The 23,878-nt window shown below is 36.7% G+C and overlaps 1 protein-coding gene across 2 annotated transcripts in view; it reads right to left on the bottom strand.

Annotated features, from left to right (window-relative positions):
• grapa (GRB2 related adaptor protein a) overlaps nucleotides 1–23,099 on the bottom strand; it is a 116,497-nt gene extending 93,398 nt beyond the window's left edge. The window contains exons 1-3 of one of the 2 annotated variants that reach the window (XM_062050482.1): nucleotides 22,578–23,099; nucleotides 18,935–19,043; nucleotides 9,507–9,604 (exon numbers count right to left, since the gene is read on the bottom strand). In XM_062050482.1, coding sequence (XP_061906466.1) covers nucleotides 9,507–9,595 — 89 coding nt within the window. In that variant the 5' untranslated portion in view covers nucleotides 9,596–9,604; nucleotides 18,935–19,043; nucleotides 22,578–23,099. The remainder of the gene's footprint in view (nucleotides 1–9,506; nucleotides 9,605–18,934; nucleotides 19,044–22,577) is intronic. The other variant, XM_062050481.1, reaches the window with a different exon arrangement.
• Nucleotides 23,100–23,878: the final 779 nt, after the last annotated feature.

The following is a 23,878-nucleotide window of genomic DNA, read 5'->3' as shown; positions in this document are numbered from 1 at the left end:
TGTATACATGTGTGTGTATGTGTGTGTGTATATATATGTATATGTGTGTGTATACGTGTGTGTATATATGTCTGCATGTGTGTGTGTGTGTATATATGTGTGTGTGTAAATGTATATGTGTGTGTGTATATACATGAGTGTGTATACGTGTGTATACGCGTGAGCGTGTGTACATGTGTGTACGTGTGTGTATGTGTATATATATATGTGTGTGTATATACGTGTGTGTGTATACAAGTGTGTGCGTGTGTTTATACGTGTGTGTGTACGTGTGCGTGTGTGTATAAGTGTTTGTGTGTATACGTGCGTGTGTGTGCGTACACGTGTGTATGTGTGTATGTATGTATACATGTGTGTGTGTGTATACGTGTGTGTGTGTATAAGTGTTTGTATGTATATGTGCGTGAGTGTGTACACGTGTACGTGTGTATACATGTGTGTGTACGTGTATACGTGTGTGTATACATGTGTGTGTGTACGTGTGTCTGTTTGTGTGTATACATGTGTGTATAGGTGTGTATGTGTGTATACATATGTGTGTTTGTATACGTGTGTGCATGTGTTTGGGTGTGTATATACGTGTGTGTTTGTGTCTATACGTGTGTGTGTAAATGTATATGTGTGTGTGTATATATGTGTGTGCATACGCATGTGTTTAAACGTGTGTGTATACCTGTGTGTGTGTATGTGTGCGCGTGTATACGTGTGTGTACACGTGTGTGTGTATACGTGTGTGTATACATGTGTGTGTACAAGTGTTTGTGTGTATATGTGTGTAAGCGTGTATACATGTGTGTGTAAGTGTATACGTGTGTGTGTGTGTATGTGTGTACGTGTGTCTGTTTACGTGTATACATGTGTGTATAGGTGTGTGTGTGTTTGTAAGTGTGTATATGCGTGTGTGAAAGTGTAGACGTGTGTGTGTATACAAACCCCGTTTCCATATGAGTTGGGAAATTGTGTTAGATGTAAATATAAACGGAATACAATGATTTACAAATCATTTTCAACCCATATTCAGTTGAATATGCTACAAACACAACATATTTGATGTTCAAACTGATAAACTTTTTGTTTTTCGCAAATAATCATTAACTTTAGAATTTGATGCCAGCAACACGTGACAAAGAAGTTGGGAAAGGTGGCAATAAATACTGATAAAGTTGAGGAATGCTCATCAAACACTTATTTGGAACATCCCACAGGTGAACAGGCTAATTGGGAACAGGTGGGTGCCATGATTGGGTATAAAAGTAGATTCCATGAAATTCTCAGTCATTCAAGTTTTCAATATTATTATTTTTCGGTCAATCGTCAACAAAATAAACAAACAGTTGTACATTCATAAATTGAAAATGAAAATGTTGCCGACCGAAAGGGTTTAGGCTGAAGTTGAACACTTATTGCGCCTAACCCTATAAACAATGTCAAGTACAAAATGAACTTCCGAAAATTATTAAATGTCCTTTGTACAACATATTATAAATACACATTATACATAACATAAACACAGTTCAATTATATACACAGTAAAGGCATGTGAAATATCCTTGTACACATGTTAAACCTTTGCACCAATAATATACTATATACAAACAAGTATACTTCCATTATTATTTTTATCCCACATTTAGTTTTTAATTAACATTGATCATAGTATAAACTACTGTGTTGATTCAAGAGTGATATATTTTTTCAAGACATTAGTCTTAAAGTGTTTTTTAAATGTGTGAATGGAACTGGAACATTTTAAGGAATCATCCAAGCTGTTCCAAAGTTGAACCCCCCTGACAGAAACACATCTACTTTTTAAGCTTGTTCTTATCTTAGCTTTCTGGAAGACAGCTGAACCTCTGAGGTCATAGGGATTCTCTCTGGGTTTAAACCTCTCCTGTAGACATCCAGGCAGCATGTATGAGCTTTGTACGTAACAATAGCAGTGTTGAGGTCAACAAGATCGTGCCGTTTTAATGTTTTTAATTTAATAAACAGAGCATTGGTATGGTCATGATAATCTGCATAATTTACAATTCTAATCACTTTCTTTTGAAGTAAGAATATAGATTTAATGTTTGTTTTGTAATTGTTACCCCAGATTTCAACACAATAATTAAGATAAGGGAGTACGAAAGAATTATATAACATGTTAAGAGCCTTTTGATTTACGGAGTTTTTGATTTTATGTAACATAGCAATATTTTTTGCCATCTTTGTCTTAAGTATATTTATGTGCAGTTTCCAATTTAATTCATCATCTATATGGATTCCCCAAAATTTTGTTGAATACACCTTTTCTATCTCCATATCATCAATTCTTATATGACACTGTATGTTACATTTCCTATTTCCAAAAATTATATATTTTGTTTTATTTAGGTTGATTGATAGTTTATTGGCATCAAACCATTGCTTTAGTATGTGGAGTTCACTCTCTACAGTCCCTAACAGTTGGCCAAGGTCTTTCCTGGAACAGTACAGACTTGTATCATCAGCCAAGTGAATATAGTTGAGTTTTTTAAGGATTTTACAGATATCATTAATGTACGATAAAAACAATTTTGGTCCCAGTACAGAACCTTGGGGTACTCCATGTGTTATAATCTTTTTATCTGAATCTACATTATTCATATGCACGTACTGTTCTCTGCCACCAAGATAACTCTTCAACCAGTCATGAGCAAGACCTCTAAAACCATACCTCTGCATTTTGTTTAAAAGCAATATATGATCGATGGTGTCAAAGGCCTTGCTCAGGTCAATAAAAACGCCAACAACAAACTCCCTCTTATCAATTGCAGTGGTTACCTCCTCAACTAGTTCCATCACTGCCATGGAAGTGGACCTGTTTGGTCGAAAACCGTATTGGTGTTCACTTAGCAAGTGATGCTTATCAATAAAACTGTCTAATCTTGACACAAATAATTTTTCAAGGATTTTTGAAAATTGTGAGAGTAGAGAAATAGGCCTATAGTTGGTGAACTGATGCTTATCTCCACTTTTGAAGATGGGAATAACTTTTGCCGTTTTCATTTTCTTTGGGAAAACACCTTTTATAAAATAAATATTACATACATAAGTGAAGGGAACAGCTATAAAATCAACAATTTCCCTGATCTAGAGAAAAGTCCAAGTCACAGCAGTCTGTTGACTTCTTGTTTTTCTGAGAATTTACAATTTTTGTGATTTCACTTTCATGAACGGGGGAAATAAAAAACGATTCTATGTTGCTTTGAATGGTATGTTCATTAAATTTGACACTGTTTTCGGGTTGTACAATTTCATTTGCTAAATAAGGTCCAACATTCACAAAGAAGGTGTTAAAAGCATCCGTTATTTCCTTAGGGTCATTTATAGTTTGATTATTTTCTATGAAATAGCTTGGATGTTCCTTATTTGTCATGTTTTTTTTAATGATACCATTCAAAACTTTCCACGTACCCTGGATGCTATTTTTATGTTGTTCTAATAGGTTACAGTAATATGTTCTTTTGCTGTGCTTTATTATTTGTGTTAACTTATTTTTGTACGTTTTATATTTGTGTTCAGTTTCTTTGGTTCTGTGCTTTAAATGTCTTCTGTAAAGATCATTTTTCTTTTTGCAGGACTTCAATAGTCCCTTTGTGATCCACGGTTTGTCCTTTACAGTGCTGTCCTTAATGTAATGTTTTTTCATTGGACAGTGCTTATCATACAGTGTTAAGAAAATGTTGAGAAAATGTTCATATGCCTCATCCGGGTCTGTGGAGGTATAAACCTCCCCCCAGTCTTGGGCACATAACTCAGACTTGAATGCTGCCATAGTTTCTGGCGTTTGGTGTCTAACAAATCTATATTGAACTGCTTTTTTGGTCCTTCTCTGATCAAAGAAATTGTGGAAAATGTTGAATACAGGTAGATGATCACTTATGTCATTGAGTAGTAGTCCTGCTGTTATTTGATTCTCCGGTTGATTAGTGAAAATGTTATCTATCAGTGTGGCAAAGTCTACTGTTATTCTGCTTGGTTTTATGATAAGGGGAAAAAAATTATTGCTGTACAATCCTGTTATAAAATCGGTTGTTTTGGTACTGTCCATGGGGTTCATTAGATTAATATTAAAATCACCGCACACAATATGGATCTTGTTCAACTTATTAAACAAATAGTCCAATTTTTGATTGAATGTGTCTAGACATGATCCAGGTGTTCTATAAACACAACTGACATTTTTTATTTTTCTACTTCAATTTCTACAGTTATACATTCAAAAACTCCAGCTATAGCAGTTGATTTGCTGTCAATTTTCCAACATTTTAAATCTTGATTTACAAAAAGTGCTACTCCTCCTCCCCTTTTTCCAACTCTGTTTGTGGTGAATAATTCATAACCATCCAATCTCATATCACAACACTTGTTGTCATAGAGCTAAGTCTCTGAGACTGCAACAATACTACATTTTTTGAACTGGCTCAGATATTCACTAATATTGTCAAAATTATTATACAAGCTTCGGCTATTAAAATGTATTACAGTAAATGATTTGTCCATATTCACACATTTAATTGTTCGTCTGTGTAGTACTCACAGTTTCTGGTAATGTTATTGTAAAGATTACAATCGGGATCTATATCACTGCCAAACTCATTTGAATTGCAGTTATAATTGAAGTTGTCATAAAAGTCTAGTTGGATATGATTATAATTATTATACAGTTCTCTACTATGAATATTATCAGTACTTCTACATTCAAATACCTTATTACCAATATTAGTAAAGATATTTTTTAATTCACTTTCCATTATATTTTAATTTATTTTTCTTTGTACAAACAACACATTTGTATCCACCTCCAGTGAAACATTTACACTAAACACACACACACACTTAATATGATTATACAGTTCAGGTCTTAAACTCACTGTGACTCATAAACACACTTTGTTGATGAGACCGTTATGAAGAGTCTTTATACGCCTTGATGAAGCTGTCTGCCTCGGCTACTGATCCGAGCCAAACGCGGATGCCGTCCGTCTGTGTGATGCGGAGCTTGGCCGGGTAAAGTAGCGAGGGTTTGAGTCCCATCTTGTACAATGACGCCATCACAGTCCGGTAAGCCCTCCGCTGATTCACAACCTCTGGAGAGTAGTCCTCGTACACTCTGAACGCGTGCCTGTGATATTGCAGCGTACCCCTCTTCCTTGCCTCCCGAATCAGCAGGTCTTTGCTCTGGAAGCGATGAAAAGAAAGCAGGATAGGTCGGGGCTTGTCCCCGTGTCTCGGCTTGGGAGCCAAGCTGCGATGAGCACGAATACTTCCTCACCAAGTACTTCTTTCAGCAACATGGAGAAAAACTTGGTAGGTTGCAGGCCTTCTATCCCTTCAGGTAAGCCAACTAGCCCGGCATTACTCCGCCTGCTCCTTCCCTCCAGGTCGGTGAGCTTAGCCTTTAGCTTCTGGTTGTCGGTCTGTAGCATGTCACAAACAGCCTCCACCTGCTCCAATCGCTGATGTAGGGATTCAGCATTTTCTTCCAGAGAGGTCAGTCTGTGGTTATGACTGTTGACTGTGTCTTGAAGTCCGCCCAGCTTCTCGTTCACCTCGTTAAAGGATGTTTTAAGCTCTGTTAGCAAGGTTGATCTGTGGTCCGATAGTATGGCTATCAACTCAGATTTGCTAACGGCTGCAGCATCGACCTCTGCCTTCTCTTGTGGTTTTGCAGATTTGGGAGGCATTATTGTGGTGAAGCGTGTTGTTTATGAGTCGTAGTAGTAAAAAATTAATTTATCAGCGGTTAGATGCTTGTAAAATACAGGTCGGGTGCATGTCAAAAGGTAGAGTAAAGCAGGAGCTGGAGGCTAACACGTCTTTCACAAACAAGGATGGGGCGAGGGTCACCACTTTGTCAACAAATGCGTAAAGCAAATTGTTGAACAGTTTAAGAAAAACCTTTCTCAACCAGCTATTGCAAGGAATTTAGGGATTTCACCATCTACGGTCCGTAATATCATCAAAGGGTTCAGAGAATCTGGAGAAATCACTGCACGTAAGCAGCTAAGCCCGTGACCTTCGATCCCTCAGGCTGTACAGCATCAACAAGCGACATCAGTGTGTAAAGGATATCACCACATGGGCTCAGGAACACTTCAGAAACCCACTGTCAGTAACTACAGTTGGTCGCTACATCTGTAAGTGCAAGTTAAAACTCTCCTATGCAAGGCGAAAACCGTTTATCAACAACACCCAGAAACGCCGTCGGCTTCGCTGGGCCTGAGCTCATCTAAGATGGACTGATGCAAAGTGGAAAAGTGGAAAAGTGTTCTGTGGTCTGACGAGTCCACATTTCAAATTGTTTTTGGAAACTGTGGACGTCGTGTCCTCTGGACCAAAGAGGAAAATAACCATCCGGATTGTTATAGAAGCAAAGTTGAAAAGCCAGCATCTGTAATGGTATGGGGGTACATTAATGCCCAAGACATGGGTAATTTACACATCTGTGAAGGCGCCATTATTGCTGAAAGGTACATACAGGTTTTGGAGCAACATATGTTGCCATCCAAGCAACGTTACCATGGACGCCCCTGCTTATTTCAGCAAGACAATGCCAAGCCACGTGTTACATCAACGTGGCTTCATAGTAAAAGAGTGCGGGTACTAGACTGGCCTGCCTGTAGTCCAGACCTGTCTCCCATTGAAAATGTGTGGCGCATTATGAAGCCTAAAATACCACAACGGAGACCCCCGGACTGTTGAACAACTTAAGCTGTACATCAAGCAAGAATGGGAAATAATTCAACCTGAGAAGCTTAAAAAATGTGTCTCCTCAGTTCCCAAACGTTTACTGAGTGTTGTTAAAAGGAACGGCCATGTAACACAGTGGTGAACATGCCCTTTCCCAACTACTTTGGCACGTGTTGCAGCCATGAAATTCTAAGTTAATTATTATTTGCAAAAAAAAAAAAGTTTATGAGTTTGAACATAAAATATCTTGTCTTTGTAGTGCATTCAATTGAATATGGGTTGAAAAGGATTTGCAAATCATTGTATTCCGTTTATATTTACATCTAACACAATTTCCCAACTCATATGGAAACGGGGTTTGTACGTATGTGCGTGTATGTGTGTGTGTATACATGTGTGTGTGTGTGTATACATATGTATGTGTGTGTGTGTGTATACGTGTGTGTGTGTATATGTGTGTGTACACACGTGTATGTGTGTGTAAATGTGTGTGCTTATGTGTGTGTACGTGTATACGTGTGTGTATGTGTGTGTATACATGTGTGTATGTGTATACGTGTGTGTCAGTGGAGGCTCCTCCATAGAGGTGGAGGAGGCCTGGCCTCCCCAATAATTTGAGAGAAGAGAGAGATTTAAAAAAAACAATAAATATATTTATTTTATTTATTTATTTTAACAAAAAACATATTTTTTATTTTTTATATTCATATTATTTTAGTTTTGTTCATAAATCTAAATGTTCCCATGGCTAAAACCCAATATTGCAATTGTAAAGCAACAGGCCAGATTTCCCTATCAGTTTGTATTAAGGGAGGCCAGGCCTCCCCTAGGAAATTAGCTTCTCATAGAAGTCAATGTAATGCATGCTTTTTCATGCCAATATGTGATTGGCCAGATCACTGAAAATGGGTGGGCAACGGAGGCCTGGCCTCACCATGCATTGTGTCCAGGGCTGAAAGATTGACATTTTGTTCGTCCAATCACATGCTACTGGTTCATTTGGAATCAATCCTTTCCTTTCCTAATCAACACAGAAGCCATTTTGAGAATTCGCCAGCCACTTCAGTCAAACAAACACTCGCCATAGTGGCTACGAGTGTCCTATCAACTTGTGCTTTTCAGGAAATTTAGAGAACACCCCTGGCTATCATCCGTGAAGTTTATAGCTCATATAGCCAAATACTTTTGCTTAAAACGACCTCGGAAATCGGCGAGATTCTGGCGCAATTTGAGATCTTGGGCTGGAGATAGATATGCGTTAACGTTAAACCCTTCACTCTAGGCATTTCTCCTTGAGTTGACAACATCTCTGAGACAGATTTCGAAAGCAAAAGCTGCTGCTGCTAATCGCTCATTGACATTTATCTCTGTAGTTTGGACATTTTTACAGTTGAAGTTTAGCTCATTGTTTTCCATCCAGTTAGCTGTGTGTGTTCGAGCAAGCCTAGATTAGCCAGGCAAAATGGATGTGAGAGAGGAAAATGTACATGGAACAGGTGCTTGTGGTGGTGGCTTGGGTCCGAATCCAGTGGAAGAGGAGGATGGAGTGGAGTCCAGGAGAGAGCATGCCGCCCCTCAGCTAAACCAGATGTGAGTTGAACTAATTAGATGTCTCTACCAGTGTTACACCACTAGTTCTCAGTAGTAATAACACTCCATTTTGTCTGTGTTTCTCAGCAGATAAAGCCAACTGGAACCATATTTTTACATATTTTATATTAAATATATTGAATAAAACTACATATGATAAAGAAAGTGTTATCTTATCTTTTTTATATGCTAAACTTGATTAAATTGGTGATTACATGTTGAAGCTGTAGAAGAATGAAAAATGTAAGCTAAACAAAATTGTTTTTAACTACATACCGTAATTTCCGGACTATAAGCCGCACCTGACTATAAGCCGCACCAGCTAAATTTAGGGGAACATACAGATTGCTCCATATATAAGCCGCACCCGACTATAAGCCGCAGGGTTTTGATGTGTAATTACCGTAGTATATAGGGGATCCTGCTACCACGGAGGGGATTGTCGGGACAGAGATGACTGTTTGGGAACGCAAAGCGTCCCATTTATTAACAATAAATCTTTCAATCATTCAATCAAACTTTCACATCTTTGACATGGCGAACAGCATTCGTGCAGAGTACAAATAATACAACGGTGCAAAGTAATACAAAGTGCTCACCTGTACGTTATCAAAATAACCAGCCTACCGGTATATGAAAAGTCAGTCTTTAATCATTGTGTCATCGTCTTCCTCCTGCGTACTAAAACCACCGAAATCCTCTTCGTCGGTGTCGGAGAAGAACAGGCCGTAAATAAGCCGCACCCTTGTATAAGCCGCAGGGACCAGAACGAGGGGAAAAAGTAGCGGCTTATAGTCCGGAAATTACGGTAATTAAAATTCCTGCCTTTTACACATGTTCACTTGGCGTTTATATAACATCCAAATGTCATTTCTCAGCTTAATTATCAGGCAGGCTCATAGACTTACAGCAATGTAATTTCTTCAGGAAGGCACAAGGCTAAGCTCTGCACAATGAATTGCATCAGCAAGAACTTTCTGACTGTAGCTTACACTCCAAATAGTATGCCTTTGGTCAGCACAAAGACAGATAAGAGAACAGGGAACATTCCATCGCGAGTGAAGTGAGCAAGCGGAAAAAAATGGCCTCCTCAATTCTGGAAGTCACCAGCCTCCACTGGTGTGTGTGTATGTGTGTGTATACATGTGTGCGTGTGTATACGTGTGTGTGTATGCATGTGTGTGTGTGTGTGTACTCACGCATGTGGCCGCAGGTTAATGTAGTTTTTGGGCACAAAGCCTCTCCTGTTGTGGAGCTCAGCTGTGTACCAGTTGGGATCATCCTCCATGTTGGTGATCTAGACACACACACACACACACACACACACACACACACACACACACACACACACACACACACACACACACACACACACACACACACACACACACACACACACACACACACACACACACACACACAGAGAGATAAATGAAGTACCTGCCCATAATAACACTATTTGTTCACGTAGGGTAAAAAGGTAATGGTCCATCATTGGTCTTGCTCTTAATTAGAAAAGTTGACGGCATAGACAAATACGCCTTATTAAGTCATTAATTAGCATAATTCATACTTCTACAACAAAAATGATGGAATTGGCAGACTTGTTTCATTTTGTGGAAAAAAAAACTGATAAGACATGACACAAAAATATAGTAATTTTTAATGGAAACTCCGCCCACACACACATATTTGTGGCCTCCACCATGCACATCATTTCACATGATAAAGTAGAGTATGTCCACCACAAAGGACATTAGATACATGTGACCATTACCTGCTGTATCTAAATCCATTATTATTATTATCAGTATCACTACCACCATTTCCCATGTCTCCTTTAGTGCGTCACATGCGTTAACTTCCTGCACACGTCGACTATTCTTGCTATTATTGTGTTGGGGATTTTTGACACGCCGCAGAAGACGGAAAGAAAAAAAGTACTTTATTCTATGAACTTAAACCGCAACCAGTAAAAGTGAAATGTTTGTTTTTGAACCGATCCCCAGTGGGACGTTGCCAGATGTTCAAAAGTTCTTATTTTTCAGCGAGCCCATTTCACGCCATTTAAAGATACAGTCGTCCGTAGCTTGGACACAAAAAGGGGTGAGAAAGATACATTTGATTGATTATTAAAGCTACATTAGCATGCTAACAGTTAGTATGCTAACAGTTAGTATGCGTAAAGTAGCTTTGTATATGCATGACTTTGTGGTTTTGACCTGAGAAATGAATTAAAAAAGTTAGCATGATAACATTCAGCATTTATCCAGTACCAAAATATGACTCTGAGGTGTATACCTGTAAATTAGCTTAAAAAAAGCTAGCAGGCTAACAGTTAGCATACGTCATGTACCAAAATATATGACTCTAATGTGTGTACCTGTAAATTTGGTAAAAGAAAACTAGCGGGCTAACGTTAACATACTAGCATGCTAACAGTTAGCATGCGCCAAGTACTAGCATAGATATGACTCCTAAGTTGTATCACCTGCAAAATTAACACAAAAAATGTTTTAACTTTTTTTTTTTTAAGTTGTCATGAAAATGTTAGCAATTGATTAACATTAGCAAGGACCATTTTGAATTTGGCATGGTTTGAATCTGTTAATAAATGTGGAAGCTGTTACACTTTTTAATAGAGAATACGTTTTTTGGACAACAAAAACAGAAAATGCCATTTTAGTAGAAATTGCGTGTGAATGCCGAAAAGCTGAAGCTGCACTGAAATGCTAAGAGTTTATAACGTCAAGTAACAAAATATATAATTGAGCTACAAAAAAAAGCTACATTCGCATGCTAACAATTAGTATGCTAACAGTTAGTATGCTTACAGTTAGTATGTGTAAAGTAGCTATGTATATGCATGACTTTGTGGTCTTGACCTGAGAAATGAACTAAAATAGTTAGCATGTTAGCATATAGCATTTATCAAGTACCAAAATAAATGACTCTGAGGTGTATACCTGTAAATTAGCTTAAAAAAAGCTATCAGGCTAACAGTTGACATAGGTCATGTACCAAAATGTATGACTCTGAGGTGTGTACCTGTAAATTAGCAACAACAACAAAAAAAAGTTAGCGGGCTAACGTTAACATACCAGCATGCTAACAGTTAGAATGCTTCAAGTACCAGCATATATGACTCTGAGGTGTATACCTTCAAAATTAACCTATTTTTTTTACTCGCTTCCTCTTTTTCTTTTTCTCTACCTTTTTTTTTTTTTTTTTTTCAACGACGAAAAATGTATTAATAATTAAGGGTGCACAAAAATCTATTCTTCTTTATTCCAATTTTAAATCAATTGAAATGTTTCAAAAATGTAATTAAAAAAATTATGTTTTTATAAAAAACGATTAAAAAAAAAGTGTTTTAGGAAATCTCCGTGCAACTAAAACAAACTAAAACAATTACTACCCCAGAAAACTACTTTCCAAGTACCACCATAATGACAACATTAAAATACAGTAGTGTAGTAGACCTAAGTATTCAATAAGTACCACCATAATGACAACATTAAAATACAGTAGTGTTGTAGACCTAAGTATTCATTAAGTACCACCCTAATGACCAGCATTAAAATACAGTAGCGTACTAGACCAAAGTATTCATTAAGTACCACCATAATGACAACATTAAAATACAGTAGTGTAGTAGACCTAAGTATTCATTAAGTACCACCATAATGACAACATTAAAATACAGTAGTGTTGTAGACCTAAGTATTCATTAAGTACCACCATAATGACCAGCATTAAAATACAGTAGCGTACTAGACCTAAGTATTCTTTAAGTACCACCATAATGACAACATTAAAATACAGTAGTGTAGTAGACCTAAGTATTAAATAAGTACCACCATAATGACAACATTAAAATACAGTAGCGTAGTAGACCTAAGTATTCAATAAGTACCACCCTAAAGACAACATTAAAATACAGTAGTGTTGTAGACCTAAGTATTAAATAAGTACCACCCCAATGACAACTTTAAAATAAAGTAGCGTAGTAGACCTAAGTATTCATTAAGTACCACCATAATGACAACATTAAAATACAGTAGTGTAGTAGACCTAAGTATTAAATAAGTACCACCATAATGACAACATTAAAATACAGTAGCGTAGTAGACCTAAGTATTCATTAAGTACCACCATAATGACAACATTACAATACAGTAGTGTTGTAGACCTAAGTATTCATTAAGTACCACCATAATGACAATATTAAAATACACTAGTGTAGTAGACCTAAGTATTCATTAAGTACCACCATAATGACCAACATTAAAATACAGTAGTGTTGTAGACCTAAGTATTAAATAAGTACCACCCTAATGACAACATTAAAATACAGTAGCGTAGTAGACCTAAGTATTCATTAAGTACCACCAAAATGACAACATTAAAATACAGTAATGTAGTAGACCTAAGTATTCATTAAGTACCACCATAATGACAACATTAAAATACAGTAGCGTACTAGACCTAAGTATTCATTAAGTACCACCATAATGACAACATTAAAATACAGTAGTGTAGTAGACCTAAGTATTAAATAAGTACCACCATAATGACAACATTAAAATACAGTAGCGTAGTAGACCTAAGTATTCATTAAGTACTACCCTAATGACAACATTAAAATACAGTAGTGTTGTAGACCTAAGTATTAAATAAGTACCACCCTAATGACAACATTAAAATACAGTAGCGTAGTAGACCTAAGTATTCATTAAGTACCACCATAATGACAACATTAAAATACAGTAGTGTAGTAGACCTAAGTATTAAATAAGTACCACCATAATGACAACATTAAAATACAGTAGCGTAGTAGACCTAAGTATTCATTAAGTACCACCCTAATGACAACATTAAAATACAGTAGTGTTGTAGACCTAAGTATTAAATAAGTACCACCCCAATGACAACATTAAAATACAGTAGCATAGTAGACCTAAGTATTCATTAAGTACCACCATAATGACAACATTAAAATACAGTAGTGTACTAGACCTAAGTATTCATTAAGTACCACCATAATGACCAACATTAAAATACAGTAGTGTTGTAGACCTAAGTATTAAATAAGTACCACCCTAATGACAACATTAAAATACAGTAGTGTAGTAGATCTAAGTATTCATTATTACCACCAAAATGACCAACATTAAAATACAGTAGCGTACTAGACCTAAGTATTCATTAAGTACCACCATAATGACCAACATTAAAATACAGTAGTGTTGTAGACCTAAGTATTAAATAAGTACCACCCTAATGACAACATTAAAATACAGTAGCGTAGTAGACCTAAGTATTCATTAAGTACCACCAAAATGACAACATTAAAATACAGTAATGTAGTAGACCTAAGTATTCATTAAGTACCACCATAATGACCAGCATTAAAATACAGTAGCGTACTAGACCTAAGTATTCATTAAGAACCACCATAATGACAACATTAAAATACAGTAGTGTAGTAGACCTAAGTATTAAATAAGTACCACCATAATGACAACATTAAACTACAGTAGCGTAGTAGACCTAAGTATTCATTAAGTACCACCCTAATGACAACATTAAAAAACAGTAGTGTTGTAGACCTAAGTATTAAATAAGTACCACCCTAATGACAACATTAAAATACAGTAGCGTAGTAGACCTAAGTATTCATTAAGTACCACCATAATGACAACATTAAAATACAGTAGCGTAGTAGACCTAAGTATTCATTAAGTACCACCATAATGACAACATTAAAATACAGTAGCGTACTAGACCTAAGTATTCATTAAGTACCACCATAATGACAAGATTAAAATACAGTAGCGTAGTAGACCTAAGTATTCATTAAGTACCACCCTAATGACAACATTAAAATACAGTAGTGTTGTAGACCTAAGTATTAAATAAGTACTACCCTAATGACAACATTAAAATACAGTAGTGTAGTAGACCTAAGTATTAAATAAGTACCACCATAATGACAACATTAAAATACAGTAGCGTAGTATCAATCAATCAATCAATGTTTAATTATATAGCCCTAAATCACAAGTGTCTCAAAGGGCTGTAGTAGACCTAAGTATTCATTAAGTACCACCATAATGACAACATTAAAATACAGTAATGTAGTAGACCTAAGTATTCATTAAGTACCACCATAATGACAATATTAAAATACACTAGTGTAGTAGACCTAAGTATTCATTAAGTACCACCATAATGACCAGCATTAAAATACAGTAGCGTACTAGACCTAAGTATTCATTAAGTACCACCATAATGACAACATTAAAATACAGTAGTGTAGTAGACCTAAGTATTCATTAAGTACCACCAAAATGACCAACTTTAAAATACAGTAGCGTACTAGACCTAAGTATTCATTAAGTACCACCATAATGACAACATTAAAATACAGTAGTGTAGTAGACCTAAGTATTCATTAAGTACCACCAAAATGACAACATTAAAATACAGTAATGTAGTAGACCTAAGAATGCATTAAGTACCACCATAATGACCAGCATTAAAATACAGTAGCGTACTAGACCTAAGTATTCATTAAGTACCACCATAATGACAACATTAAAATACAGTAATGTAGTAGACCTAAGTATTCATTAAGTACCACCATAATGACCAGCATTAAAATACAGTAGCGTACTAAGACCTAAGTATTCATTAAGTACCACCATAATGACAACATTAAAATACAGTAGCGTAGTAGACCTAAGTATTCATTAAGTACCACCCTAATGACAACATTAAAATACAGTAGTGTTGCAGACCTAAGTATTCATTATGTACCACCATAATGACAACATTAAAATACAGTAGCGTACTAGACCTACGTATTCATTAAGTACCACCAAAATGACAACATTAAAATACAGTAATGTAGTAGACCTAAGTATGCATTAAGTACCACCATAATGACAACATTAAAATACAGTAGTGTAGTAGACCTAAGTATTAAATAAGTACCACCATAATGACAACATTAAAATACAGTAGCGTAGTAGACCTAAGTATTAAATAAGTACCACCAAAATGACAACATTAAAATACAGTAGCGTAGTAGACTTAAGTATTAAATAAGTACCACCATAATGACAACATTAAAATACAGTAGCGTAGTAGACCTAAGTATTCATTAAGTACCACTATAATGACAACATTAAAATACAGTAGTGTTGTAGACCTAAGTATTCATTAAGTACCACCATAATGACAACATTAAAATACAGTAGTGTAGTAGACCTAAGTATTCATTAAGTACCACCATAATGACCAGCATTAAAATACAGTAGTGTAGTAGACCTAAGTATTCATTAAGTACCCCCATAATGACAACATTAAAATACAGTAGTGTAGTAGACCTAAGTATTCATTAAGTACCACCAAAATGACCAACATTAAAATACACTAGCGTACTAGACCTAAGTATTCATTAAGTACCACCATAATGACAACATTAAAATACAGTAATGTAGTAGACCTAAGTATTCATTAAGTACCACCATAATGACCAGCATTAAAATACAGTAGCGTACTACACATAAGTATTCATTAAGTACCACCATAATGACAACATTAAAATACAGTAATGTAGTAGACCTAAGTATTCATTAAGTACCACCATAATGACCAACATTAAAGTACAGTAGTGTAGTAGACCTAAGTATTCATTAAGTACCACCATAATGACAACATTAAAATACAGTAGTGTAGTAGACCTAAGTATTCATTAAGTACCACCATAATGACAACATTAAAATACAGTAATGTAGTAGACCTAAGTATTCATTAAGTACCACCATAATGACAACATTAAAATACAGTAGTGTACTAGACCTAAGTATTCATTAAGTACCACCATAATGACAACATTAAAATACAGTAGTGTAGTAGACCTAAGTATTAAATAAGTACCACCATAATGACCAACATTAAAATACAGTAGTGTAGTAGACCTAAGTATTCATTAAGTACCACCTTAAAAACCAACATTAAAATACAGTATCGTACTAGACCTAAGTATTCATTAAAAACAAGGCGGAGGTGTTATTTAAGAAGTATATTTAATATTTTTAACATTACACACAATTCAAAATTATCATCAACAATGATATTCCACAGACATTGTATTAATTTTCCTTTACCTAACCAGATAAAAACGTATTCAGTTTAAAATATACTTTGCAAGAGTAACCTGGCCACAAAAACAGGAGCAGTCACACACTATAGTAATACAAATGACTTACAACGTAAACATAAAAAAACGCAATAGGTGAAAAATAAAATGTCTCAATAAAAATAATTTCCAAATAAGTACAATGTCTAATAGAAACAGTTTCTCAATCCTTTAAAATGGCCTGAAATTCCCCCAAAGTGATGAGTTCAGGTAACTTCTGATCCTTTTGTATTTCAATCCATGACTGTCTCAGCAGGCACAAGACATTGATACAACGTTGATTATGCATACATGTCCTTTAAAACTGACGTTGAAACAACGTTGAAAAATAGTTGTATTTGTAAATTGAGACAACCTTGGTGTCAAACGTTAGATCCACTTTGTTGGTCCAATGGTCAAATCAACATCACAACCTGACATTGAATAAACGTCATCAAAAAGCATGTTGTTTCAACGTTGTATTTGTGTTATAGAATATCGGTTGGGAAAATGACCAAAATACAATGGTCATATCAATGTCAGAACCCAAAATTGATTAAACGTCGTAGTGTGTGTGTGTGTGCGTGGGGGGTGGGGGGCGTGGCCTGCGGATCTGCAGCGAAGCGGGGTGTGCCAAGACCGGCTTCGAGATCAGCGACAGGTGTGTAGATGGCCCACCTGGGAGTGTTTATCTAATCACCTTTCGCTCTGATAAAGGCAGCAGCCGGGAAGGAGAAGGGGGTTGAGCGCGAGCACGAGCTAGAGCGAGAGCGAGACTGTCATGAGAGAAGATGGCTGAACAGCACGGAAAAATAATATTATTGAAAATTAAATCATTGTTCCGAACCATGAACACAGCAGTCATGTCCGTGATTGGTGGTCTGAAGAACCCGGAAGGGCAAGACGTCCACAGTCGTCAAAAAGCATGTTGATTCAACGTTGTATTTGTGTTGTAGAATTCTTGTTCGGAAAATGACCAAAATTCAATGATCAAATCAACGTCAGAACCTAACATTGATTAAACGTAGTCAAAAAGCATGTTGTTTCAACGTTGTATTTGTGTTGTAGAATATTGGTTGGGAAAATGACCAAAATTCAATGGTCATATCAACGTCAGAACCCAACATTGATTAAACGTCGTCAGAAAGCATGTTGTTTCAACGTTGTATTTGTGTTGTAGAATTCTTGTTCGGAAAATGACCCAAAATTCAATGGTCATATCAACGTAAGAACCTAACATTGATTAAACGTTGTCAAAAAGCATTTTGTTTCAACGTTGTATTTGTATTGTAGAATATTGGTTTGGAAAATGACCAAAATTCAATGGTCATATCATCGTCAGAACCCAACATTGATTAAACGTCGCCAAAAAGCATGTTGTTTTAACGTTGTGTTTGAGTTGCTCAACGTCAGGACCTAATTCAACAAGTTTTCAACGTAGTTTCAATGTCTTGTGCCTGCTGGGATGGAGCAGCAAATCTGAAGGTTTATTTACCGAGACTTGTGATGGCTCTAAGAACCAGCATGCCAAGGATGTACTGTGACCGCAAACTGTAGCGACTGGAATCTCTACACATTTAAAAAGTGAAATAATGGGGAACCAGACCAAGAAGTGAATTATATATCAAATATATCCATCAAGAAAATCTGCGTACAGACAAAGATGGACATATAAAGTGCAATGGTGGACAAGGTTACCACAGCCAGTGATAAAACATAAGGCACAGTGATAAACATTATTACGTTTTTTCAAATAAGTGTCGGGTGCATTCATAAAAAGCAAGTCTCCATAATCTTGCAAAGGCATAAAAGTGGTCAGAATCAAGTGTTTTTTGATAACGGGAAAACAGGACATGTTTGTAAAGACAAAAAAACAATACATTTTTAAGTTCAGCCACAAGTTTTTCTGTGTGTGATTCAAAACACAAGTTCTCATCAATGACAATCCCCAAGTACCTAAATGTCGTGACCATTACAAGATCAACTTTACGAGCTGTTGATATGTTTGGAATGTTCAATGGCGGTCGTTTACCATTTGAAAATAATAATAATAATAATAATACTTGGGATTTATATAGCGCTTTTCTAAGTACCCAAAGTCGCTTTACATGTAGAACCCATCATTCATTCACACCTGGTGGTGGTAAGCTACTTTCATAGCCACAGCTGCCCTGGGGTAGACTGACGGAAGCGTGGCTGCAATTTGCGCCAACGGCCCCTCCGACCACCACCTATCATTCATCATTCAATTCACCGGTGTGAGTGGCACCGGGGGCAAGGGTGAAGTGTCCCGCCCAAGGACACAACTGCAGCGATTTTTGGATGGTAAGAGGCGGGGAGCGAACCTGCAACCCTCAGGTTTCTGGCACGGTTGCTCTACCCACTATGCTATACCGCCCAATAACAAACAAATAATAAAAAATAACAAAATAACATTACCTCTGATTTCTCTGTTTTTGGCAGTGGGACTGAACAACATCAAAAGCAGACTTCAGGAGCTCAAAGGTTCACACAACAGCGGGGGATGAACAATATATGGTCGCGTCATCTGCATAAGAATGGAACGCGGCATTTGATAAATCATCCCAGAGATTATTTACATGGATAGAAAACAACAACCTAATATGGAACCCTAAAGTACGCCCTTTAACACAGGGAGGAAAGATGAGCACACACTTTTCTTCTTCACAGTTTGAGAATGAATGAACGACAAGAAGCTTTTCTAACCTGTTTTGAAAACGTTTCGCTTTGAATTGAAAATCGTGTTAAATCATGATTCGATTCTGAATCGAATTGTCACTTCAGGAATCAGAATCGGATCAAATTGTTGCGCGTCCAAAGAATTACACTCCGAGTAAAAATGTCTGGCCAACCATGTTACCTCCAAAATAAAACTAAATATTCTGAAAATGATTCCAGGTGAGGATTGTATTAGGTGTGAGAAAATTAGGTCAGTTAAAAATAGCCGTTTTATGTTTGTGCCGTTGGAAGTGGATAATGATTTTTAACTCTCTGCAGAGTTCTACCTGCCAGACATTTCTTTTATGTCAACGCCAAAGTGACGCTTTCATGTTGGACTATTTGGAAACATATGAGCGCTTATTTTTAGGCCTTTTCCTTAAAGTTATTCTAAAAGAGGAGGATACTCCCCTGCTGCCTGACTAATGCGTCCTCACACTGCACATGTGGCCCAACTCCAGCCCTCAACATACTCAGCTACAAAAGAAAATATGTCCTGTAAATTGTAAGAATCATTTAGATTTATTTCACCCAAATCTGAGTCAGAGCTGACCACTTCTCTTGTACTAATATTGCATAATCGCTCCTACATTGGAATTGACCTGAGAAATGGACAAAAAAAGTTAGCATGTTAACATTTAGCATTTATCAAGTACCAAAATATATGACTCTGAGGTGTATACCTGTACATTTGCTTTAAAAAAGCTAGCAGGCTAACAGTTAGCATACGTCATGTACCAAAATATATGACTCTGAGGTATGTACCCTGTAAATTAGCTAAAAATGTTTAAAAAGTTAGCGGTTAACGTTAACATAATAGCATGCTAACAGTTAGCATGTACCAAGTACCAGCATAGATATGACTCTGAGGTGTATACTGCAAAATTACCAAAAAAATTCAAATGTTTTTAAAAAAAGTTAGCATGTATATGTTAGCAATTGATTAACATTAGCAAGGAGAATCTTGAAGTTGGCATGGCTTGAATCTGTTAATAAATGTAACACTTTTTAATAGAGCATACGTTTTTGGACAACATAAACAGAAAATGCAATTTCAGTAGAAATTGCGTGTGAATGCTGAAAATGCACTAAAACGCCAAGAGTTTATAACGTCAGGTAACAAAATATATAATTTAGCTGAAAAAAAGCTGCATTTGCATGCTAACTAGAGATGTCCGATAATATCGGACTGCCGATATGATCAGCCGATAAATGCTTTAAAATGTAATATCGGAAATTATCGGTATCGGTTTCAAAATTATCGATATCGGTTTCAAAAAGTAAAATTTATGACTTTTTAAAACGCTGCTATGTACACGGACGTAGGGGGAAGTACAGAGTGCCAATAAACCTTAAAGGCACTGCCTTTGCCCTGCCGGCCCAGTCACATAATATCTACGGCTTTTCACACACACAAGTGAATGCATGCATACTTGGTCAACAGCCATACAGGTCACACTGAGGGTGACCGTATAAACAACTTTAACACTGTTACAAATATGCGCCACACTGTGAACCCACACCAAACAAGAATGACAAACACATTTCGGGAGAACATCCGCACCGTAACACAACATAAACACAACAGAACAAATACCCAGAACCCCTTGCAGCACTAACTCTTCCGGGACGCTACAATATACACCCCCCGCTACCTCCTACCCCGCCCCCACCTCAACCCCGCCCCCCCCCAACCCCGCATACCTCAACCTCCTCATGCTCTCTCAGGGAGAGCATGTACCAAATTCCAAGCTGCTGTTTTAAGGCATGTTAAAAAAAATAATGCACTTTGTGACTTCAATAATAAATATGGCAGTGCCATGTTGGCATTTTTTTCCATAACTTGAGTTGATTTATTTTAAACCTTGTTACATTGTTTAATGCATCCAGCGGGGCATCACAATAAAATTAGGCATAATAATGTGTTAATTCCACGACTGTATATATCGGTATCGGTTGATATCGGTATCGATAATTAAGAGTTGGATAATATCGGAATATCGGATATCGGCAAAAAAGCCATTATCGGACATCTCTAATAATAATAATAATAATAGTAAATAAATGAGTTTCTAGTGTAGAGTCTTACATGTGTGAATGTTGGACATTTACACAATATTAATAATAATAATAATAATAATAATAATAAATAAATGATTTTCTGGTGTGGAGTCTTACCTGTGTGAATGTCGGACATCCACTAAATATTAATAATAATACTAATAAATAGATGATTTTCTAGTGTAGAGTCTTACATGAATGAATGTTGGACATTCACACAATATTAATAATAATAATAATAAATAGATGATTTTCTGGTGTAGAGTCTTACATGAATGAATGTTGAACATTCACTCAATATTATTATTAATAATAATAAATAGATGATTTTTTGGTGTGGAGTCTTACATGAATGAATGTTGGACATTCACTCAATATTAATAATAATAACAATAAATGGATGATTTTCTGGTGTAGAGTCTTACCTGTGTGAATGTTGGACATTCACACAATATTAATAATAATAATAATAATAATAATAATAATAATAATAATAATAATAATAATAATAATAATAATAAATAAATAAATGAATTTCTGGTGTGGAGTCTTACGTAAATGAATGATGGACATTCACACAATACTAATAATAGTAATAGTAATAAATAGATCATTTTCTGGTGTGGAGTCTTACATGTGTGAATGTTGGACATTCACACAATATTAATAATAATAACACTGATGATTTTCTGGTGTGGAGTCTTACCTGTGTGAATGTTGGACATTCACTCTATATTAATAATAATAATAATATATGATTTTCTGTTATATTTAGTCACATGACTTCAGTCGCACCCTGGCTACAGTCCCAGGTCAATAGTCTGTTAAGTTACATTTGTACATTCTAAGGAAGATGTGAGTCGCCACAAAAATGCAAAACCTGACCTTTGACCCGAGTCAAAGACCCCGGGACATCTGCTAAAGCGAAACCTAACGAAGTGGCGCGTGGAGTTTCACTCCACTTCCTGATTGGTTGCCCTGTGTGCCCTCTTTTTCCCTGCCGCTTTTAAAAACCCTGATTAATGGCGTGAGCCCTGAGCAGCTGGCGACATGTCGCACGTCCGCAGAGAATCCTGACGTTTGTCGCCACTCAACACTTTGAGGAGCAATTTTCTGCCAGAATCATCCTGTGCAGATATGCGCTCACTTTTGTCCTCCAGCGAGAATAACAACGGCAAAAAACCCAATTTGCTAAGATATCTATGCGCTACCCCTTCAGTTACTTTAGCATTGTAGTAGTAACTTTCAGATGTGGAGGTATAAGAAGTGTTTTTGGTCTTACCTTGAGTAATTCTCCTTTGTTGAAACTGAGTTCATCGCCCTCAGTGGCATGAAACGTGTACAGTGCCACTGCTTCCATGCTGGAAACAACACTCTCACACACACACACACACACACACACACACTCACACACACACACACACACACACACACACACACGCACACACGCTTAAACACTGCCACTAATGATCCCAAATGAAAAACTTCAAGAGGTTGATGTGAAACGTAGAAAGGAGGAGAGGCGGCTAGCGGATGAGAGAGAGGAGTGTGAGCTCCGAGAGAGAAAACACACAACTGGCTGCCGCTCGGCAACACACTGCCATGACTAACAAACACACACACAGAGAGAGAGAGAGAGAGAGAGAGAGAGAGAGTGGGAGGCACATCCTGTGTGTGTATTTATCTCACATCTTGTGCATCTTGTGGTCCAAAGCAAAATGTTTTCACACATAGAACGTGATCTGCGAGGATCCAAAAAGTGCTAAATAGCGTGTGCAAACTGCTGTGTCCCCAATACCGAGGGGGGGGGGGGGGGGGGGGGGACATTGACGTCCCACTGGGGTGAGTTTTCCTTGCCCGTATGTGGGCTCTGTACCGAGGATGTCGTTGTGGCTTGTACAGCCCTTTGAGACACTTGTGATTTAGGGCTATATAAATAAACATTGATTGATTGATTGAATTTGAACAAAATGTATTTCAATACTTTTCAAAGTAAAGGGGACCACAAATTGTCATTATTGGCTTTATTTTAGCATGACTTCTTGTGATATACGAAATATGTTTCTTATTGCAATCAAATAAGTATTTTGTCCTTAAATAAAGTAGTGAACATACAAGACAACTTGTCTTTTAGTAGTAAGTAAACAAACAAAGACTCCTAATTAGTCTGCTGACATATGCAGTAACATATTGTGTCATTTATCATTCTATTATTTTTTCAACATTATTAACCTACTTGTTCATTGAATGAAAACACTCCTACAGACATCACACATGGGACGGTATAAAAAGTAAGCATTGTTTTAGTTATATTGTAACTTACAAATGTTGCTTAGAGTGATGAATGGGTAGAAACGCTATGGACGGTTTTACTTCCGGTTCAAGGCATTAAAACAGGAAGTGCATTGTCAACCCGAAGCATTTGCACTGAGCGAACTAGTACAAAAGATGGCGTCACAGCACAAACAATAACACACCTTTGTGCGTCGCTTGCAGAGTGAAATGTACTTTCACCCCGAGACTTCGCACTTGTTAATACTTGAGGGGACATTTCTCAAGACCACAGCAAAGCAACGTGTTCTC

The sequence above is a fragment of the Entelurus aequoreus genome, linkage group LG06 (assembly GCF_033978785.1).
Source record: "Entelurus aequoreus isolate RoL-2023_Sb linkage group LG06, RoL_Eaeq_v1.1, whole genome shotgun sequence".
In the NCBI taxonomy this organism is placed as follows: Eukaryota; Metazoa; Chordata; class Actinopteri; order Syngnathiformes; family Syngnathidae; genus Entelurus; species Entelurus aequoreus.
The sequence above is the reverse complement of the archived record's forward strand: the minus strand, read 5'-3'. Positions and strand labels throughout refer to the sequence as shown.